The sequence below is a fragment of the Danio aesculapii genome, unplaced genomic scaffold (genome assembly GCF_903798145.1).
Source record: "Danio aesculapii unplaced genomic scaffold, fDanAes4.1, whole genome shotgun sequence".
Classification (NCBI taxonomy): domain Eukaryota; kingdom Metazoa; phylum Chordata; class Actinopteri; order Cypriniformes; family Danionidae; genus Danio; species Danio aesculapii.
The window spans coordinates 7,501-31,956 of NW_026613739.1; the positions used below are offsets into that span (position 1 = coordinate 7,501).

A 24,456-nucleotide genomic window follows, 5' to 3' on the forward strand; every position below is an offset into this window, starting at 1 on the left:
GTCGTGAGTGTTTAATCGGAGGAGTGTGTCTGGAGTTTATAATCGGAGGAGTGTGTCGTGAGTGTTTAATCGGAGGAGTGTGTCGTGAGTTTATAATCAGAGGAGTGTGTCGTGAGTTTATAATCGGAGGAGTGTGTCGTGAGTTTATAATCCGAGGAGTGTGTCGTGAGTTTATAATCGGAGGAGTGTGTCGTGAGTTTATAATCGGAGGAGTGTGTCGTGAGTTTATAATCCGAGGAGTGTGTCGTGAGTTTATAATCGGAGGAGTGTGTCGTGAGTTTTTAATCCGAGGAGTGTGTCGTGAGTTTATAATCGGAGGAGTGTGTCGTGAGTTTTTAATCGGAGGAGTGTGTCATGAGTTTATAATCGGAGGAGTGTGTCGTGAGTTTATAATCCGAGGAGTGTGTCGTGAGTTTATAATCGGAGGAGTGTGTCGTGAGTTTATAATCGGAGGAGTGTGTCGTGAGTTTATAATCGGAGGAGTGTGTCGTGAGTGTTTAATCGGAGGAGTGTGTCGTGAGTTTATAATCGGAGGAGTGTGTTGTGAGTTTATAATCGGAGGAGTGTGTCGTGAGTTTATAATCGGAGGAGTGTGTCGTGAGTTTATAATGCGAGGAGTGTGTCGTGAGTTTATAATCGGAGGAGTGTGTCGTGAGTTTATAATCGGAGGAGTGTGTCGTGAGTTTATAATCGGAGGTGTGTGTCGTGAGTGTTTAATCGGAGGAGTGTGTCGTAAGTGTTTAATCGGAGGAGTGTGTCAAGAGTGTTTAATCGGAGGAGTGTGTTGTGAGTGTTTAATCGGAGGAGTGTGTCGTGAGTGTTTAATCGGAGGAGTGTGTCGTGAGTGTTTAATCGCAGGAGTGTGTTGTGAGTGTTTAATCGGAGGAGTGTGTTGTGAGTGTTTAATTGGAGGAGTGTGTCGTGAGTGTTTAATCGGAGGTGTGTGTCGTGAGTTTTTAATAGGAGGAGTGTGTCATGAGTGTTTAATCGGAGGAGTGTGTCGTGAGTGTTTAATCGGAGGAGTGTGTCGTGAGTTTATAATCGGAGGAGTGTGTCATGAGTGTTTAATCGAAGCAGTGTGTCGTAAGTGTTTAATCGGAGGAGTGTGTCGTGAGTGTTTAATCGGAGCAGTGTGTCGTGAGTGTTTAATCGGAGCAGTGTGTCGTGAGTGTTTAATCGGAGCAGTGTGTCGTGAGTGTTTAATCGGAGCAGTGTGTCGTGAGTGTTTAATCGGAAGAGTGTGTCGTGAGTGTTTAATCGGAGGAGTGTGTCGTGAGTGTTTAATCGGAGGAGTGTGTCGTGAGTGTTTAATCGGAGGAGTGTGTCGTGATTTTATAATCAGAGGAGTGTGTCGTGAGTGTTTAATCGGAGCAGTGTGTCGTGAGTGTTTAATCGGAGGAGTGTGTCGTGAGTGTTTAATCGGAGCAGTGTGTCGTGAGTGTTTAATCGGAGGAGTGTGTCGTGAGTGTTTAATTGGAGCAGTGTGTCGTGAGTGTTTAATCGGAAGAGTGTGTCGTGAGTGTTTAATCGGAGGAGTGTGTCGTGAGTGTTTAATCGGAGGAGTGTGTCGTGAGTGTTTAATCGGAGCAGTGTGTCGTGATTTTATAATCAGAGGAGTGTGTCGTGAGTGTTTAATCGGAGCAGTGTGTCGTGAGTGTTTAATCGGAGCAGTGTGTCGTGAGTGTTTAATTGGAGCAGTGTGTCGTGAGTTTATAACTGTATGACTATGATGCGTTTTTATAATCAGAGGTTGTCCTGCTCGGTGGTCTGGAGTGTCCAGGATGGTCTTGTTCTCCAGTGTTTTGTCCAGCAGTATATTATAACAGCGCTCAGTAATCACACTCTTGACTTTGACAAACGACACACAGCGAGCACCGGATCTCTGTGTTGATTAAATCCAGCACGTGTGTGTATCTGAGCTGCACTGAAATACACAGAGGAAGATGTGCAAGTCCTTCACACCAATAACTCAGAGAAAAGATCTCAATATATCGCTCTCAGTGACTGACAGTCTCCTGAAGCACATGCACAGAAAAACAGCTCTTTCTGCCATCACGCTTGAACAGTCACTGTACGGTGGCTTAGTGGGTAGCACTGTCGCCTCACAGCAAGAAGGTCACTGGTTTGAGTCCCGGCTGGGTCAGTGGTCATTTCTGTGTGGAGTTTGCATGTTCTCCTCGTGTTGGCGTGGGTTTTTCTCCAGGTGCTCCGGTTTCCCCCACAGTCCAAACACATGCGCTATAGGGGAATTGATGAACTGAACTGGCCGTAGTGTATGAGTGTGTTTGTGAATGAGTGTGTATGGGTGTTTCCCAGTACTGGGTTGAAGCTGAAAGTGCATCAGCTGTGTAAAACACATGCTAGAATAATTGGCGGTTCATTTCGCTGTAACAACCTCTGAAATAGAGACTAAACTGAAGGAAAATGAATGAATGAATGATAATAAAATATAATGAATAACAAATAACGATAGTGTGGCTGATAATGCATGAATATTTTCAACTGAACGTTTCATTTTCATATGGTATTTATTCATCAGGTTGGTTATTGATTATGTATTTGTTATTAATTAATAGCCGTTTATTGAAGTGTTTCCAATCATGTGCTTGTTATATGGCCAATAACTGATAAACACACACTATTATCAATCCACAGTTATTACCAATGAACAGTACGGCTCCTTCTTTATGCTGCAGATAAGAGTCTCCAGTCTGACTATCAGTAAAGGATTAAACTAATAAATGGTAAACAGAGTAAATATGAAGTAACAGTCAAGAGTTAGAGAAGAGAGAGTTCAAAGCAGATCTGAATTATTCCCTCAGATTATATTATGTTTCTCAAAATAACATTTACCAAAGAGTGCTGAACGCCTTTCTTCTGTGTCTGAGCAGAATATGTGGTGCGTGTTGAGTATATGGCATTATTATAATTACTGCTACTACCTTCATTAGTACTGATATCACTGTTGACATCATGTTTTATACAAAATAATACTTTCATCACTAACTTCAGTATTATTATTGATATCATTAGTGGTAGTAATAGTATTGATATTATTATTATTATTAATATTATTACAGTATAAATGCTAAGTAAACTATTTAAAATACTGCAGATATTATTATGATTGTCATTTCTGTTTATTCCTGTTTTTAGTTCATATCTGTTCTATTGCTGTTCATGTGTTTGATGTTTACCATATCTTGTATGTTCTGTGTTGTATTTACTGCATGTTGCATGTTTTGCATTCTTAATAATAATAATAATAATAACAATAACAACAAGATTGCTGAATGCATCATTTAAGCTAATAAACATTTTGATTAGTGCATTGTGATTTCTGCACAGCAAAATATGATTAAAATTAAACATTTCTGTCCCCATATTAGTTAGAGATCCACTCATCAGCACCGATGAGGGGTTCAGTGTCGATCTGAACAGCAGTATGGTAAGTGTTACGTGTGTGTGTACTCAGTAAGTGTTGTACTCACGGACTGAAGCGTTGTGCTCCTCCAGGAAACACTCCAGCATCAGACGAGCCAAAAGAGCTGGAGATAGATCCACCTGACACACACAAATGGATACATTTGTCATCAGTATTCTGTTCATGAATACACATAAATATATGAATAGATTCACAAATAGAAGACACTTATAAGTATTATGCCAAGTTATGAAGAAATGCATTGTTTCAAGTGTTATACAGTGTGTTTTTATTAACCAGATTTTATTATTTATTTGAGACAATTTTCTGTTTCTATATTCATAATCCATATTCTGAGTATAATTTAAGAAATTTATATTTTGTATTTTCTAAATATGTAAAATAGATTTTTGTATTATTATTGTATTTGCAGCATTCATTATAATCAATGTAACCTTATTGGTACTGCGTATATTTATTACGTTTGATTTTTTTCAAATATTAAATGTTTTATTCAGCTACAAAAAAATAAACACAAACAAATAACCACCTAATAATAACTTTATTATTGCTTTTATCAAATTTAATTGAATTTTAATTCTTATATTTTAATTGTTTTATTTTTAAAGCAAAAACTACATTATACTCAATATTGGCACTTATGAAATAAATAAATCCAGCAAATATAATAAAACCACTTATATATTTATATATTTTATTTTGATTGAGGTTTAAGCTTGGCATGTACACAACCTGACCAAAGTCTCGTCCTCAGTTGAGCAACAAAAAATAACTCGACTTCTAGTTGATGTGTGAAAGTGTCAGAAGGTGGATTTCTCTGCTGAATCATCTGTTGATCTGCATCCCAATCATCACCAATACTGCAGAAGACCTACTGGAACCATCATGGAGCCAAGATTCTCACAGAAATCAGTCAAGTTTGGTGAAGGAGAGATCATGGTTTGGGGTCAGACCTTACTGTCCTAATCAAATCAGTCAACATCAAGACATGATCAGATTTTACTGAGGTCAAATAAGCCTCATCTAGAGGCCTTTACCTGTCATATAAGACACTTCTGATACCAAATCATCAACTAGAGGTCCAGTTATTATCTGTGTTCCTAAAACTTGTATGCAATGTAATTAAGTAAATTAAGCTACTTGCTACTTTGGCCTGTTATAATAAAGTACTCACTTTAGTACTGTATCAAGCATTCAAATTAGCACTCATGAAGCTGGAGCATAACTATTTTAATGTTCCTGTAAACTGTGAGATATTTATAAGTCTGATCAAGTTTCCCTTAAAACGAAACATTCCCTGGCTTTTACAGCTGATCTAGGTTCAGTACAGAGTCAATGCTCTGGTGCGTGTCAGTGTTTTTAGCATTCATGAGCCTCAAGACCACAATCCTGAAGTCTGTGAAAGCAGAGAAACTTGAGGCACAGAAAGGTTGTAAAAATAGAGGAGAAGATGAGAATGTGAGCTGAAGTTACAGCGAGAGCAGGAGAACAAAAATGAAAGACAAGAGCTGATGGTGGAGCAAGGCTTTGAAGCTGAAACACCTGCAGACACATAAGAGCTGGAGCTCAGATCACCACTGAGACACACACACACACACACACACGATTCTAGAATTGCAGGTACATTTTTTAGGCATTTTTCCATTCATTTTCCTTGAGCTCAAATGTTATTTAGCAAATGTATAATTTACACTAAACTGAATCCATTACTGAGTGTAAAATAATGCCAAATGCAAAGCAAAATCTGTTGTTCAACATATTAAAACTCTAACAGAGTTAAAGATAACAGAGTTGACAATGACAGTAACGGAGTTGACGGTATTAGAGTTGACATTGACAAAGATTACGGTAACAGAGATGACGATAACAGGGTTGACAATAACAGTTGATGATACAGAGTTAACGATAAGAGTTCATGGTAACAGAGCTGACGATACAGAGTTGGTGGTAACAGAGTTGCGGTAACTGAGTTGACGGTAATGAATTTGTTGATAGAGTTGACAGTAACGCCCGATTCACACGGGGCTTCTACATTAACGCTTGACGGAGGGTGTGTCTGAAGTTGGGGCTGACGCGATCGTCATAGCTGCGCCAGCCAATGAAGTCCACCATTGGCTACTATCTGAGCTTGGGTATTTGCATGAAGCAATCTGACTGGCTGACGCTTCCATTGCCTCTTGAAAAATTGAGAAATTCCCAACTTCTACTGCGAGCAACATTCCCGAAGCAGCGCTGATGGACCCACAAGTCAGTTCAGCAAAGCTTGTGGGAATGGGAAGCGCTGACGCTGGCGCCCCGTGTGAATGGGGCGTAACAGAGTTGACAGTAACGGAGTTGATCTTTTATATTTTTATTTGTTTTGACAGAATATATATATGAGCTGTCTTGGGTCTTTAAACATGCATAAGTAATCATTAAACCATTATCTCACTCCAAAAATGAACATTCTGCTACTAGTTACACACACTCATGCAAACAGAGACATTTTTACACAGCTTAGTATGATTACAGCTGAACCACTGACATCACACAATGTTTTGACAATGTTTTTGGTCTTTTCTGGACCCTGAGCATCTCGAGACCCTTGCTGTCTATGGAGGATAAGAGAGCTCCAGTATTTCATCTAAAATATCTTCATTTGTGTTCTGAATATAAACGAAGCTCTCAGGGGATTGAAATGACACGACAGTGAGTAATTAATAACAGAATTTACATTTCTGGGTGAACTAACCCTTTGAGATTTTGAATTCATAAACGCCCAGCAAACGTCATGATTTATTACTGATAATTATTTCTTTATTATGCACTGGCGCAGCTGTCATGTTTCCTGGTGTACACTGAAGACAGACTCCTGCTTCTGAACTGAACTCTGGCCTGTATTATAAAGTCTGGAGTCTCTATAATAAAGTCAGAAAACACTGAAGCACATCAGAGACGACACTGAATGATGGCGCCGCGTGAGTCTGAATCAGGTGCCGCTCTCATCATCACTTTAATATTAATCATGAGCAGATCTCTCATCTGAAACCTGTGAGCAACGATCACCAAGCTCCAAACACATTCATCATCCATAATCACTGTAAAAACTCTCAGATTCATCCAGACCGCTGTGTGTCTCAGTTATGAGCAGCTCAGCTGGAGAGACACTTTTATTTATATAGAGTGTTCAGATCTTTATTCAGATCTGCTTTACAATAATATATTTGTGCATATATACTCACCGGCCACTTTATTAGGTACACCTATAAAACTACTCGTTAATGCAAATTTCTAATCAGCTAATCACATGGCAGCAGCTCACTGCATTTAGGCATGTAGACATGGTCAAGACGATCTGCTGCAGGTCAAAGCGAGCATCAGAATGGGGAAGAAAGGGGATTTAAGTGACGCTGAACGTGGCATGGTTGTTGCTGCCAGACGGGCTGCTCTGAGTATTTCAGAAACTGCTGATCTACTGGGATTTTCATGCACAACCATCTGTAGGGTTTACAGAGAATGATAAAGAGGAAATATCCAGTGAGCGGCAGTTCTGTGGGCGCAAATGCCTTGTTGATGCCAGAGGTCAGAGGAGAATGGCCAGACTGGTTCCAGCTGATAGAAAGGCAACAGTAACTCAAATAAGCACTCAACAGTCTTAAATGGCCTCCACAGTTTCCAGATCTCAATCCAATAGAGCACCTTTGGGATGTGGTGGAACGGGAGATTGGCATCATGGATGTGCAGCCGACAAATCTGCAGCAACTGTGTGATGCTATCATGTCAATATGGAGCAAAAATCTCTGAGGAATATTTCCAGTAGCTTGTTGAATCTCTGACACCAAGGATTAAGGCAGTTCTGAAGGCGAACGGGGGTCCAACCTGGAACAACTAAGGTGTACCTAATAAAGTGGCCAGTGAGTGTACATTAGATTAGTCTGCCACAAATCGAACACTTGGGACTAATCTTATAAAGAAAAATAAAATAAAAATAAAAATCACATCCCAAAACTAAGTACACCTAAATTAATATGTTGGGAAATATTTAAGAGAAGTTGAACAAACAGGAAAATTCAAGACAAAATTGTTTGTAGATTATTATTATTTTTTGCAATAACTTTAAATTGAAATGTATAATCTTTCTATTCCTAAAGATGCTCGCTGCCCAAACTCTTATTTTATTGGATATAACTGTTTATTAAAACTTAAATGCACCACAATATTGTCTATATTCTGCAAAAACAATAGTCACGCTTCACCACAGCTTCATTTCACTGACGCTGCTGTTTCTCTATCTGCAGCTTCAGTGTGAACACAGCACACCTACACACAGATAAAACACGCTGACCTCACACACTCTTTTATGAATGTCACTTATGATAATGACACACAACTATTCCTCCATGAGGGATAATAGCATGAAATCATTGGTTAATAGAGCGAGCCATTAGACCAATCTTCATAAGTACTAACAGACTGGGAGAGAACGGGATGCTCTGCTTAATGGTGTGTGTGTGTGTGTGTGTGTGTGTGTGTGTGTTGTACCTGGTTAACATTGTATGTGTGAGTGTGCTGTACTTGTTTAACAATGCGTGTGTGTGTGTGTCTGTGTGTGTGTGTGTGTGTGTGTGTGTGTAGGTGTTGTACCGGTTTAACAATGTTAAAGCTAAAAAACTTTGGGTGTATGTTTTGGAGGTTTGTGTGTGTGTGTTGTATCTGTATAGTGTGTGTGTGTGTGTGTGTGTGTGTGTGTGTGTGTGTGTGTGTGTCTACCTGGTCATCACAGTTGTATGTACCAGCTTAAACATGCTTTGTGTGTGTGTGTGTGTGTGTGTGTGTGTGTGTGTGTGTGTGTGTGTGTGTGTGTGTGTGTTGTACCTGGTTAGCGAGCTCCAGCAGCAATGGGTCTGTGGCTCTGGTCTCAGCTTCTTCTCGATACCTTCATAAACACACACACAGACACAAGCAGGCCAGAACATGTCAGAACGTCTCCCTGATGAATCCAGCAGAACACCAAACCATCATTACTGAAACCACAAACCCACCACACCAACCAGAGCTGCACAATAACACCAACACACACACACACACACACACACACACGCACACACACAATCTGATCTGATCTGCTCTGATCATCACACTGACTTTAGGAGAATAACAAGCATCAGTAAACAACCCAATGTCCCGCAGGAGTGTTTCTACAGCAGTACACACACACACACACACACACACACACACACACACGCATTCACACATATAAACGCACTCGAACATACACACACAAATGCGCACACAAATATGCACACACGGGCACAAACAGACGTGTGTGTGCACGAACACACACTCACACATGCATGTACTCATATGCACACACAAATAAACATGCGTAAAAACACAGACACATGCATGCACATGAGCACACACAAACACATGCATGCAAGACACGCATGCGAACACAGACAAGCCAACACACACTCGCACGTGCTTACACACACATGAACATGCAAGCACACACAAACACATGGATTCGAACGCAGACAAGCAAACACACACGCGCACATACACACATGACAGACACACACACACGCTGCGCACAGAGCCTAAACCTCCTGTGGATAATTGTTACATTCACATACACAGAACTATAACGCAGGGCGACACGGTGGCGCAGTGGGTAGCACGATCGCCTCACAGCATTTGAAGGTCTCTGGTTCGAGTCCCGGCTGGGTCAGTTGGTGTTTCTGTGTGGAGTTTGCATGTTCTCCCTGTGTTGGTGTGGGTTTCCTCCGGGTGCTCCGGTTTCCCCCACAGTCCAAACACATGCGCTATAGGGGAACTGATTAACTAAATTGGTCATAGTGTATGAGTGTGTGTGTAAATGAGTGTGTATGGGTGTTTCCCAGTGCTGGGTTGCAGCTGGAAGGTCATCCGCTGTGTAAAACATATGCTGGAATAGTTGGCGGTTAAAATGAATGAATGAAACTATAAGGCACACACTGTTTACATCTCATCTATCGTTGCGTTTGTGCTTGTAGTTTGTTCACCACATGTTGTGCAGGACTCTTTCACTCCTCTGCAGAATCATCCCAATCAAATCAACATTAGCAACACTTTAGGGACCAACTCTCACTATTAAGTGGATGCTCATTAGCATGCATGGTGTTGAGATCCTGGCTCCTTATTAGCACTTATAAACGACATGTTCTGTATGATCTTATTCTACATCCCTATTATCTAAACCAGTGTTTCCCAACCCTGTTCCTGAAGGCACACCAACAGTCCACATTTTCAATCTTTCCCTAATCAATCACACCAGAATCAACTCATCAGAACATAACAGGAGACTCCAGAACCTGAACTTAATGGGTCAGATAAGGGAGACAACCAAAATATGTACTGTTGGTGTGCCTCCAGGAACAGGGTTGGGAAATACTGATCTAAACTACCTTAATCCCTCAAGTCTTTGACTGCCGCTCTACCAAACGGTTGACCATGTTTTTACTGTTTTTAATACTGACTGTTAAAGTAAATTAAAGAGTGACTGGTATAAATAATGCTTTACACACACAGCCTTGTTGGTTTACCAAAAAATAAATAAATAAATCAAACAAACACAATCCTGTTGCACTTCTACTTCAGAACTTCATACTTCAGAAAATAAAGAGGATTTAGTACTCAAAATGGTTTATTTCGAATATTTTCTATTTTCTTTGTACGCATTTACTTTAAATACTGATATTAAAATAATAATATAAATATCCTAAGTAGTGAGTTTTTGTTTGTTATTGTGTGTGTGCGCATTGCTTGTGGTTCTTTTCTCTCCGCCTCTGTCTCCGAATAGGTTTCATTATTACCGCACAGGTGCTGTGAATCAGTGTTGTTTGTGTTGAAGTAGAAACTGTGTTGTATTTACTCGGCTAAATTGTGTTGACTTTGAGATCTATACAGAGATTTTGCTCATGTTTTGTAAGTGAATCTTATTTTATTTCTTATTTCATGTGCAGGTGAGAGAGTTAAACTTAGTTAGCTGTTGAGTTTTGTTTGTTATTTTGGCATTTACCTCCATAAGCTTTTTATTGTCTCCTTTCTGAAGTATAAGTCAAATAAAATGGACTTCACGTGATTTCCTTGGTCATTCGTCTTTGTTGTTGTTTGTTTTTCTTTTGAACGGGAGATGAGAATCGAGCTCCTCGTTAATTAAGAGGAGTTCTAATTATTTTAATTTATTTTATTTATTGTTACGGGTTTGCCTTGCTGTGTGGAGCCGAGCAAGGTTCAAGCATCGTAACAAATGGGGGCTCATCCAGGAATTGAACCCGGGACCTCTCGCACTTCATATTTTCTGAATGTATTAATTACAGTACTTTTACCATAAACCGGCATATCAACCAGGTTGATAGTTTAGAAATTATGGGATGTGTTGAAAAATATGCATTGAGTGTGTTACTAGTGACATTAGGAGTTAAGAAACACAAGCCAAACATTGTTTTTTTTCTTGGTGGGGTAGCTAAAGGGTTAAATGTGCAGTAGGTGATCTGCCAGAATGCTATTCCCTTTAAAAACCATCTTCAGCTCAGTAACGCTGCATCTACATCAGCTCTGCGTGACTAAAATAGTTTAACACAGAACATTAGCTGTCTAACAGAAACACTTCAGCCATGGTGTCGTCCTTCCTCCAAAACTCACTCCAATACTGATTCAGGAGTTTAAAGAGTCAGCATTTTGATTCAGGATTTGTATTTACCGCTGTCACTGTTACGTGTATGCGGAAATGGCAGATCTGTGTGAACGCCTGCGCAGATATACAAATCTACATTTGCTGACAGACAGTTTGAGCTACTTATCAGAAATATGGGAATTATCGGCCTGACAAATTTGAATTAGATGAACATTTGTTAGTCTTCTGCCTCACCCAGAATATAAAAACACATATAAATACATGTAGATCATTTACTGTAATCAGTACTATTGGAGTGTGAGGAGACTTTAAACCAGCACAATAACACATGTTTCTGAAGACCATCACCTACTGCAGCTTTAATAAACATTAATAAGGAGCAAATTAGGAGTTCACTGATGCAAAAGTCAAAATGATTTGCCAAGAGCTTTAAAATAAAGCGTGACCATAAATGATTTCCAAGAATAACAAAGTATATCACAATATATATCACAGAAAAACAATCAACAACATCGCATTCCAGTCTCATGCAGCCCTAATGCAAAACACGGTTATTATATTAATCTGGGGTCCGGGAGGGTCAGATTTGGTGATGTGTGCAGGTTTGAGGATGAGTTAAAGAGTAAAGCATGGAAACTCTCACCTCTGATAATACGCTTTGAGCACCTCAGGAGAGTGATGTCTGGCCATACTGCGCTTCATTCTCTTCTGAAACACACACACACACACACACACACACACACACACACACACACACACACACACACACACACACACAGAGAAAACATCAACATATACTGCACACATGCAGGGCTGTAAAATACAGTGTGTGGCATCATTTAGTTGATGAATTTGAAATGATAAATCATACTTTATAACACGTATGAATCGTTCACGCTTTCCAACACAGAATGAGTGCTTATTAATTCAGAAAATAATTATTATCTGACTTCGTTGCAGCTGGAAGGGCATCCGCTGTGTAAAACATATGCTGGATAAGTTGGCGGTTCATTCCGCTGTGGCGAGCCTGGATTAATAAAGGGACTAAGCTGAAAAGAAAATGAATGAACGAATGAATGAATGAATGACCTGACTTTAGTTGTTTCTGTGACTGCTGTTTCACTTTTAGTTCACTTTATTTAAGTTCAATTAAGGAAAATGTTGTTTGACCAATAGTTTTAATATATTTATTAACCGTAAAATAACCTCGTTTCAGACATTGAAGACTTTCTTTCTTTTATGTAGTAAAGATTGAAATATTTCATATTATTTCAGTAGCCAAACGATTTGAATTGCAATGCACTTTGATTCATTACATTTCTATTGTTAAATTAGCTAATTACATTTATGAGATTTTCCTACACAGAATCAGTGTTTTATTGATTCTCAAATCTCTGATTATTTAAACCGATAGTTTCATTTATTGCTGATATTAAATGTTTATTGATTAGTTTGCCGAGTCATTTTAATTACAATGAACTTTTACTTAATGAATTCATTTCATGATGCGGTGATCTATTAGTTTTTATTTATTACGCTTGTTTTGGTGGATTTTTGTGTTTGCTAATTATTCGATGTTCAACCACAGAATAAGCATCATTAATTATTATTATTGTGAATTTTATTTCAGCTAATGAAACATTTTGAACAGTAGTTTTAGTTTTAGTCTCAGACAGGTCCTGTGGTCCTTCATTTCCTGCTGCTTTGATATGTTATGATATGCGTCTTCTTAACTCAAGCGGCTCTTAAAAGCACTTGTGTGTGTGTTTATTTACTTCTGTATGATTAACAGCAGTCGTCTGCATGATGAATGACTGAGCTCACTTTTTATTTTTTTATTGTGAATCTTTTTTTACTTTTTATTTCCATTTTATAACCCATAGTTTCAGTTTTCCCAAGTTTATTTATTCATAGCTAGTTTTAAATTTGAGTTAACCAAAATGCAGTTTGACCAACAGTTTGTGTTTTGGTTAATTAAAATATCCTGGTTTTAGACATCTAAGACTTTCCTTCAGTTATGAAACAAAGTAAATATTGAATTGTTAAGTTGCCAAACTATTTTAATTACAATGCACTTTTATTTAATTAATGAATTTGATGATGCAGCGATCAATTCGGTTTTCATTTACTGAGAATCCTTTTTATTTCATTTAATGAAAATGCTGTTTGACCAAGAGTTTGAGTTTTGATTAATTAAAATCACCTCGTAAGACTTTCTTTCTGTTGTGTTAAATTGAAATAGTTTTGTTGTCAAACCATTTTAATTACAATGACATCATTTATTTTTAATTTTATTTCAATAAAGCGAGCATGTTTTTGACCAATAATTTTAGTTTTGGGGATTAAAACTTTCCCCAATATAATATAATAATTTGGGGATTAAAATATCCCCATTTCAGACATCTAAAACGCTCTTTTACATAACAAAAAAAGACATATTGAACAATTCTGGTACCCAATTTAATTAATAAATGCATTTCATCATCATTTACATTCAGTTTTTCATTTATTGTGAATCTTTTATCATCTATATTTGCTGATTATTATTTCATTCATTAATTCTTTTACTTTTATTTAGTTTTGCATCATTTTTCTTTTATCGTAAATATTAATTCATTCATTTTCCTTCGGCTTGGTCTCTTTATTCATCAGGGGTCACCACAGCGGAATGAACCGCCAACTATTCCAGCATATGTTTTACACATCGTGCTGCCCCAAATGATTATTTATTTTTGCTAATTGTTATTTGATTGAATGAATCGTTTGGTTTAATTTAGTTTCGTATGGTTGATCATTCATCGTTACTCTTCCTTCAGCTAATGAAACATCTTGAACTGCAGTTTTAGTCTTAGTTTTCTGGTTTCTGGTCCACCAGGGTGTCTCAAACGGGTCCTGTGGTCCTTCATTTCCTGCTGCTTTGATATTTAATGTGCGTCTTCTTAACCCGAGCGGCGTTTAAAAGCGCTTTATTTAAGAGCGAGTGTGTGTGAGCGTGTGTGTGTGTGTTTATTTGATTGTGTGTGATTGACAGCTGTCGTCCGCATGATGAATGTGTGTGTGTGCTGTGAGCGTCTGCAGCTCTGGTCATCCATCATCGTCTGCTGTCACACACATGAAACGCGGCGACAGCGCCAGTCAGCAAACATTTAGCACAGCGAGCCGCGCGGCAGACGGAAATGATTATTGTCAGAATAATAATGCTTTAGCATAATTTATTACAGGTCCGGCAAATACACTGCAGCTCCACGCTATTAGACAGATGGAGAGGCCAGACTGGCAGAAACACACACACACACACACTCCGTCACGCTAACAGCAGAGTGTGTGTGTGTGAGAAAGAGTAAATGTGTGTATATGTGTGTGTGTGTGTGTGTGTGTGTGTGAGTGAATGAGAGTGTGTGATTGCATTTGAACAAGAACAAGTGTGTATATGTCTGTGTGTGTATGTGTTTCTGAATCGGTGTGTGCATTTGTGTATTTGTGTGCATTTATATAAGTGTGTGCATCTGTGTGTGTGTGTGTGCGCGTGTTCGTGCGTGCATTAGAAAGTAAGTAAGTTAGTGTGTGTGTGTTTGAACAAGAACAAATGTGTGTGTGTGTGTGTGTGTCTATGTGTTTTAATGTTAGTCTTGAGTGTTTGAATGAGAGTGTGTGTGTGTTTAAACAAGAACAAGTGTGTGTATGTGTGTGTGTGTGTGCATTTATATACAAGCGTGTGCGTAGGTGCGCGTGTATGTGTGTGCGTTTGTGAATGTGTATATGCGTGTGTGTCTATGTCTCTCTCTGTGTGTGAGAGAGTGAGTGTGAGAGTGAGAGAGTGTGTGCGTGTGCGTTTGAACAAGAGCAAGTGTGTAAATGCGTGTGCGTGTGTTTGAATGTTAGTGTTTGTGTGTGTGCATTTGTGTACTTGTGTAATGTATGTGCGCATCTGTGTGTACACGTATGTATATAATTTCGTGCGCATGTGTGCGTCTGTGTGTGCCTCTGTGTATATGCGTGTGTCTGTGTATAAGTGTGTGCATGTCTGTATGTGTAAAAGTGTGTGTGTTTCTGTGTATATGCGTGTGTCTGTGTATAGAAGTGTGTGTGTGTCTGTCTGTGTGTGTGCATATATGCGTGTGTGTATGTCTGTGTATATAAGAGTGTGTGTGCTTGGGTCTGTGTGTATTTGTGTGTCTGTGTATATCTGTGTATACAAGTGTGTGTGTGTCTGTATGTATACGTGTGTGTATATGAGACTGTGTGTGTGTGTGCTTTTGTGTGTATATGTGAGTCTGTGTGCGCCCATGTGTATAAGACTGTGTGTGTGTGCATGTGTATGCGTCTGTGTATATGTGTGTCTCTGTGTTTATAAGACTATGTGTGTGTGCGGATCTGTGTGTATGTGTGTGCGCTTGTGTGTAAAAGTGTGTGTGTGTGTGTGTGTGTGTGTGTGTCAGACGGAATCCTCCAAACCAATCAGAGAGTTGGCAGTTCAATTACACAGGAATAAGGGGACATTCATCATTCAATTAGGCAGCTGTCAGGCCGCACAAAGCAGGAAAACTTCGAACCTGGTACTCCTGGGAGAAGATGCTCAGCAGAGTGGACGCGGGGAGACTGGAACAAATAAAAGCAGGACAAAGTTAATTACCAGAGAGCAGACAAAGAGCCAGCAGAGTCTTCAGAGCGCGCCTGTAATCTGCAGAACACGGAAACACGAGCGCTTCCAGATGAGCAGGTTACGGGGGACGCTGCAGGAATATCACTGTCTGCTGTCGCCTGATTGGCTGATGCAGAAACACACCTTTAGACCTCATGCATTCACTACATCACTGCGACAACACCAGCCACTGATGCAGAAACATGCACACACACCTCACAATAACAAAAGAAGAAAGGCGACTGTGTTAAAAGTGCAGTATGCAAGTTTGACACCCAGTGGTTAAACTAGGTATTGCACTCCTGGGATCAAAACAAACGCAAGTGCAGGTTGCCAGATTGAGGACACCAACAGTAGTGTGCCTGACTGTTGAGCCTAAAGGCTGATTTAAAGGGCACCTATGGTGAAAAATCTACTTATCAAGCTGTTTGGACAGACATATGTGTAGGTGTAGTGTATAGACCGTCATATTGGGGTGATATAAATACACCCAGTGCTTTTTTTTTATTTAACAACATAAAAACGGTGGACCAATGGGAGCGGTTTTCAGACCCATCGCAACTTGACGTAGGAGTGCGGTCCCCCCACCCACCAATATTGATTGACAGCTGTGTAACATGTCCCGGTAGTCACATGTGTAATCATATCAACAAGACAGGACGAGCGCAAAGCAGCTGGGAATAAAAGATCTGTTCAGTTCGCTAGGATCATCAATCATCAGCAAATGTGATCAAGAGTGAGTTTCACATCTTTAAAATGTTTTAAAACAGAGCATGTGTGTAATGAATTACAGCGATTTCCTTCAGCTTTACTTCATCAGCACAGCCGCGTGTCCGAACAATTATAAAAGGAGACGCTACAGTCTTGGTTTGTGGATGTTAAATCAGGTTTATTTTGTACATTAGCATAACAGATCTCCATACAGCAGTGGAGATTAACCTGTATCCTGTCACATATGCGTGCAAAGAGTGCAAAGCTAAACTAGCGCGTTGTCTGTGTGTGTGTGTGTGTGCACGCGTGTCTGCGCTGCAATGTGTGTACGTGTGTATCTGTGTGTGTGTGTGCGCGTGAACTTTGTAACGACATTGTGTGTGACTCATCGTTGCAAATCAACAACAAATGCATCAAATACTGATTGGGAAAGCTCTTACTGTCGTATTTCTCACAAACGCTACGTGAGATCTGCTTCCTTTAAGTCTGTCTGTTGTCTGAATCTGCCGAGGGAGGAGATTAAGGCACACAGAAACAGTGGGCGGGGAGGACTAGCCTTAAAGGTGCAGTACACCAAAACCGCCACCTGATTAAAAAAGGTAAAAAAAGAAACTTATGACAGGTCTAATATAAAATCTGATGGGTGTTTTGAGCTGAAACTTTACAGACACATTCTGGAGACACAATAGACTCATATTAAATCTGAAAAGTGGTAACCTGGGTGCCCTTTAAGGTTGATTTAAGTCACATTCTAACTAAAAGCAAAGGCACACGATAGAAGGAATATTTCCAATATTAAAAGGAGTTTTTGTCCAAACCAACAGCTGAAATTGTAGAAACGGCTTTTGTTTCTCACAGCTAGACAACAGACCCACCCACACTCGTCAGCTCTACCAAGGTGCGCATCAGGGTTATGCAACCGCATAAAAGAACACCGTGACTCAGTGCAAGCCAACACACATCAGTGATTCAGCTTCTACATTTAATGATGTTAAAGGGCTTTAATATGTATTAATTAGTTATAAAGCTGACCGTTGTGCTGGAGTGCAGTGAGTGCACTATTCTGTGCTTCTGAATGGCTGGATTTACATTTCTGTTGTGTTTTGTCTGCCTCAAACAGCCTAAATTGCTTATCACTGTGTATCTCGTCACGTAGCGTGTTGTTAGGACACGAGGTAACAACGTAACCTGCTCACCTAATGTTTACACTCGTGATATTTATATTATTTACTAATTAATAACCTCATGTGGAACTCTGAATCTGTGTCTCGTTTCAGAGTCTGCTACTGTCTACCTGAGGTCACATTTCAGTCATGCTTTGAGAGCCTTCCTGAACGAATGAACGAATGAATGAATGAATGAATGAAATACGCTGTTTTCCACCAAGGTAACCCGCGGTGCTGAAATATAATTGGCTAAACTGGCAGTGGGCGGGTTAAAGAGACCAAAACAAAGACAGCTGTTCCAGCACGTAACACACATGTTCAAAGCAGAATATCTGCAGCATTGTGTTTTAGATAAACAAGACTGTTCACTGAGCATGTTTCTGAATATCTGCACACATATGATGCTGTTTTAATGCTTTAGAAGAGTCAAACACTCACACACAGCAGCTTTAAACAACTCATATTGCAGAGCAGGTCATCTTCACTGCAGCTTCACTCTACATACAGCTGAAGTCATGGTGGACTTATAAAATAAAGGCTACGCGACTACTTTACACAATCGTAGTAAAACAAACATTTCCATGAGTGTCCTCTAAATTGATCCACAACTTCTTCATTTTATACAGTCATAGCCCAAAATTATTCATTCGCCAGTGATGGTGATGATAGTGTTGTGCTTGGCTGTATATGAGCAATGCAAATGTCTACCTGGCCATAAAAAAAATAAAGTTTTCACCAAAATATCAAAAACTTTTTGTGCATTAGTGGATTTTACAGTACAGTGGTCTCTCGATATAACGCTCCTCTCCTTTCGCAGCCTCACAGTTTTATTTACTCCATTTTAAAGTCAGGAAATCATTAAAAATAGTCTTTAAATCAAAGTCTGGTAAATTCACTTATTTAGCAACTCCACTGGCTGATTTCTTGTTCTTCACCGCTGTATCTCAGAGTCGCCCCCTGTTGCTGCACATAAAACTACAATTGACAAATGCGTAAAGTATGAACACCTCCACGACTCACGGCGAAAGTGTAAAGTGAAAAGAAGATTGAAATCAAGGCCGTTTTAGATGATGGAGACGGCAGTCCTCAAGCTCTGGAACCTGGAGCACTTTCACACATCTGTGAGCCTTCAGATGGATCACAGCAGCACATAATGAGCGCGATTAGCGGCTAATTGCCAAATCTTCAGCCTGCTGAGTTTAAAGGGAGCCAAACTGCCCTTAATATCTGTGAAAACACATCTGTGTCAAACAATGGGCTGAACTTTGAGTTATGGGCTTGTACTCACAGTTTAAGCTCTGAAACGCTCTCACATGAGTAAACACAAGGACCTGAGAGAGACACCGCATACAAAATCATCATCAAAACTCCCTCAGAAGACAGATAAGCACACAATTGAAACACCGTTTCCCAGAATGCAGCAGGCTTAGGCGAATTTTTTAATAGTTTCCTAATGTTCGTTTTGCTCGGTGTGTTTGCAGCAATGAGCGGAAAAAACGAACTACGTCAGACACGTATTTTTCATTGTCCAATCAAATGAAAGCAGAGGCGGGGTTTCCATTGAGTGACAGCAGTGTTTGTGTTGTCATGATGACTATGGAGATTTTTAAGGATGGAGGAGAGACTAGTGGAAGCTGTTTCGAGATATCTGGAGATGTATGACTCATGAATATTACAATATTATTATTCATTCATTCATTTGCCTTCAGCTTAGTCCATTTATTTATCAGGGGTCGCCACAGTGGAATGAACAGACAACTATTCCAGCATATGTTTTACGCAGCAGATGCCCTTCCAGCTGCAATCCAACACTGGGAAACACCCATACACACTGCGTGCATGGTCTAACAGGGTTGTGTTTGTTCTCGTAATGAGTTCTGGCTGTGTTTTGAGCATAACCTGCATTAAACCAATCAGAGTCTCGTCTCTCATTCCCTTTAAGAGTCAGTTGCGTCGCTCCATGGTGCGTTTGCTATTTACATGGCGACTTTGTAAGTGTAAAAGCTGAACGCTTCACTAGAGAACACAGTTAAACAGAGCATCTGCAGCACGAGGATAAAGAACGAGCCTCCTCCATTCAGCCTCTTTACTTTCTCTTTACTGTTACTCTTTACTTTACTCCTTTACTTTGGTGGAGTGAGGAAACGCTGGAGACTCACTCCACTGAACACATCCATTAGTCCACATATTTAATTTCCTTTATTAAGCACAAAGATTTGCTTCAAAACTCTTTCTAAATTCAGTTCTAATCTCCAGCAAAGGAATAAATGATCAATAATAATGAAGTGTGGTCAAAACACTGAGTTATATCCAAACACACGTCCTGTTCTGATGCCCCATATGGTGATGCAGACGTCTTCAAAACCCCACAGCTGGACAAATCTACACTAGTTTTAATTAAAGCAAATATAAATCTGCAGATAATCAATAATCCTGCTGATAATAATCACATTATACAGATGCAGATTATCATGAATGAACTGAAAAAGCCCCCCGAGGTGAAGAAGGCATGGAGGCAGTGCTGTTTATATTGATGTAGAAAATCACGCTCCAACATTGCGCCTTAACACACCTCCTGTTCAGACCATCACACATCTAAACAACGTGGAGCAAAAACATGAAAATTAGGTTTGCACTGGTCTGAAAATAGCAACAAATCGCACTACACACATCTTGCACCATATTGCGCCAGGTGTATGATAGGTTCCCAAATGTTTATTTGTCACATTAAGAGTCATGCACAGTACGATATGCTCGTGAACTTAAAATAATACCAACAATAACTGAAATAATAACAATAAGAATCTAAATTTAAGAAATATAAATGCAATAGAAAATAAAAGAATTAGAGTATGTGCCTAAAGAAAAACTACAACGTATGAAAATATCAAAGGGATTATCTGTACAAACAGAATATAGAAGTGTGTCTACCAAAGTGCATAAGAGAGGAAGGAGTGTATCCTATATTGTCATGTAGAATACTAAATGAAGTCACCAATTGGCACAGCATTGAAAACAACAAAAAGAAAGTACCAAAGTGGGAAAATCAAGGCAAGCGTTGGAATAAAGAGCATCATTAGGAGGTCATAAAGAGCGTAATGCTGATGGCCTCCAGCTCCTCATTCCCAACACGACAAAACAGAAGGTCTGGAAACACAAGAGCGCTTTGGGAATCAGCCGCGATGGCCATAATTACCCCTCCTGACAGACGCATTAATATGCACAAGACTGAAAACGGCAGCAGAGCTCAATGTGTCAAACTACACACCTTCATTCAACACAAAACAACACTGAAACATCAGAACAGGTGCAAATCTTGCAACTCCTCTGCTCAGATTGAGGAGCTTCATCATGGACACGAGCGTTTCACGTTCACAAACTATTAATAAGAAGAAACGGCAATTAACCTAATGAATGCCACCTGGCTAATGGAGCCGGCATCGTCATATGTTCAGATAATATATAATGAGCATTCGCCACAGATCTATACCAAAACAGAGCGTCATTTTTATTCCTAATGATTTCAGGAGATGCAGAAAACGACTGAACTGTAGGAGCAAATCTGGGTTAATAGACACACGACTGTGTGTGAACTTTCTGACACGCACTTCAGCAAACATCTGGAAAAAGTGCCTAAACAAATCCTCAGCGGTCCGAGTGTGTAACGTCTGATAATCACGACTTAAGGAAGCTTTTTTTTCCGCCTTGAGTCAATATTTATCACTAAAGCAAGAAAAGCGCTCGTGATTCCGCCTCATGCTCTACATATGCAAATTGGCTAATTACACATGCAGATAAGTGCAAAGGAACATCTGCCTCGCCTCCATCCGCATGAAGGGAAACAGTCAACTATGATGAATGTGACGTATCAGACACAAACTTAAAGTGAGCGCGTGTGGAATAAAACCTGCTTCTGCTCCGAGGAGAAAATCTTTCAGATGGGCTGAAGGTCCTGGGTGATGAGATAAACTTAAAATCACACACAAGTAGACTAAACATCTGTCAGATTAGAGTGAATGTGGACTGACAGTGGAGAATCCCACAGCAAGCAGCGTCGGCTCATGTTATGGTCATCAGATTATATTCCAGCGCCGTCAATCTGAACACAGTTACTTTCACAGCTATAATGCTGCTACATGCAGATAGTCAGGGTTCAATTAGGGGGTTGTTGCAAAGAACGATTAGATGATACTTTAGCTAAACTAAACTTTTGATGCAGATATTATAATGCTAGTTAACAATATTACATTACACAGCACCTTTCCATCGCGAGTTGTTTTTTTTTAAAGTCGAACTCTTTTCAACTCTCAAATCAATTTTCAATACTGATATTCTGACATCAATACCAGAACGAACCGATACAGATAGCAGAACTTTAGAAAACAAGTAACAAAAATGACATTATATATTTATTTCTTTCAATGTGAGTTTTTTTTAAACAGTCAAACTCTCTTCAATATTTGATACCGATAAAGATACTCTGACATCAATACTGATACCGAAACGATACTTTTTTTTTGGCAATGATACCTTTGATATTGGTATTGAAAGATACTTTTGATACCAACTTTATAAATAAGAAACTTACATTACACATTGCTTTTTTTAGTGAAAGATTATAGGATTTTATTTGATATTCATTTTCATTTACCAGATTCTGTTGTGAATTTTCTACACTCACCGGCCACTTTATTAGGTACACCTGTCTAACTGGTCGTTAACACAAATTTCTAATCAGCCAATCGCATGGCAGCAGCTCACTGCATTTAGGCATGTAGACATGGTCAAGACGATCTGCTGCAGGTCAAAGCGAGCATCAGAATGGGGAAGAAAGGGGATTTAAGAGACGCTGAACGTGGCATGGTTGTTGCTGCCAGACGGGCTGCTCTGAGTATTTCAGAAACTGCTGATCTACTGGGATTTTCACGCACAACCATCTCTAGGGTTTACAGAGAATGATAAAGAGGAAATATCCAGTGAGCGGCAGTTCTGTGGGCGCAAATGCCTTGTTGATGCCAGAGGTCAGAGGAGAATGGCCAGACTGGTTCCAGCTGATAGAAAGGCAACAGTAACTCAAATAAGCACTCGTTACAACCGAGGTCTGCAGAAGAGCATCTCTGAACACACAACACGTCCAACCTTGAGGCGGATGGGCTACAGCAGCAGAAGACCACACCGGGTGCCGCTCCTGTCAGCTAAGAACAGGAAACTGAGGCTACAATTCACACAGGCTCACCAAAACTGGACAACAGAAGATTGGAGAAACGTTGCCTGGTCTGATGAGTCTCCATTTCTGCTGACACATTCGGATGGTCGGCTCAAAATTTGGCCTCAACAACATGAAAGCATGGATCCATCCTGCCTTGTATCAGCGGTTCAGGCTGCTGGTGGTGGTGTAATGGTGTGGGGAGATTTTCTTGGCACACTTTGGGTTCATTAGTACCAATTGAGCATGGTGTCAACACCACAGCCTACCTGAGTATTGTTCTGACCATGTCCATCCCTTTATGAGCACAGTGTCTCCATCTTCTGATGGCTACTTCCAGCAGGATAACGCACCATGTCATAAAGCGCCAATCATCTCAGACTGGTTTCTTGAACATGACAATGAGTTCACTGTACTCAAATGGCCTCCACAGTCACCAGAGCTCAATCCAATAGAGCACCTTTGGGATGTGGTGGAACGGGAGATTGACATCATGGATGTGCAGCCGACAAATCTGCAGCAACTGTGTGATGCTATCATGTCAATATGGAGCAAAATCTCTGAGGAATATTATCAGTAGCTTGTTGAATCTCTGACACCGAGGATTAACGCAGTTCTGAAGGCAAAAGTCAGTCCAACCTGGTTATAGTAAGGTGTACCTAATAAAGTGGCCGGTTAGTGCATATAATTAATTTAGCTTTTTAAAATAATAGTTAAACTAAATAAAAAGCAAGTGATATTAATAAAAGGCATTTATTTATATATTTTTTCATTTAACTCCATTTTGACCAGTTATTTTAATGATAAAAGTCTTTAAATTAAAAAATTAGAGTGTTGAATTTTAGATATTTGGACTAGAAACAAGACAAAAACTAAGAAAAAGACCAGAACACACACACACACACACACACATACACACACACACACACACACGCACTCAAACACACACACACACACACACACACACACACACACACACACACTTAAACACACACATACACAAACACACTTAGACACATACTCAAACAAACAAACACACACACACACACAAGCTCATTTTTTCGATAAGCAGATGAGATTCTGGTGCTGTCAGGGGCTTTTCTCGGTGGTCTCCTCAAACGGAGTCATGTGTAACACAATCCCAGCACTAATTATGATGGTGTGTGAAAGCTGCGGCGCTCTCGGTGACAGGACGGGTTACACTTATTTTGGTCTGGAGTCTAAGAGTCATTACTGCAGCTTCTCCTGAAAACTGTCAGCTTTACCCATCATGCACTGGGCTGTCAGCAGAGCCGCCTTTACCCATCATGCACTGGGCATCAGATTATGCTGACCGGCGGCTCCTGCCTGAAGACAAATAAGCGACAACGCTTGTACCATTCTGGACAATTTGTTCCATTGCTGCACTGCAACTGATCCCACACACACACACACACAAGAGGAATCATTGTGGGAAAAATATTTCTCAGCCTTTATTTACATTTAAACTAAAAGTGGTATGAATAATTTTGTCCTTGGCTATATATATACTGTGTTTTCTGTGCATTTCTTGCATATTCTGCGCAGACATGTGTGCATGTATGTTTAAATGTGAGTAATACTTAAATTCTGTAGTTTTTTTGTCATCAC

At 39.8% G+C, this 24,456-nt stretch overlaps 1 protein-coding gene across 1 annotated transcript in view; it reads right to left on the reverse strand.

Moving 5' to 3' along the window:
- Positions 1-3,471: 3,471 nt before the first annotated feature.
- Positions 3,472-24,456, reverse strand: part of LOC130220261 (CDAN1-interacting nuclease 1-like) — a 29,753-nt gene continuing 8,768 nt past the window's right edge. The window contains exons 3-6 of the mRNA XM_056452640.1: positions 15,656-15,701; positions 11,746-11,810; positions 8,300-8,360; positions 3,472-3,564 (exon numbers count right to left, since the gene is read on the reverse strand). Of these exons, the coding sequence (XP_056308615.1) occupies positions 3,472-3,564; positions 8,300-8,360; positions 11,746-11,810; positions 15,656-15,701 (265 nt within the window). The remainder of the gene's footprint in view (positions 3,565-8,299; positions 8,361-11,745; positions 11,811-15,655; positions 15,702-24,456) is intronic.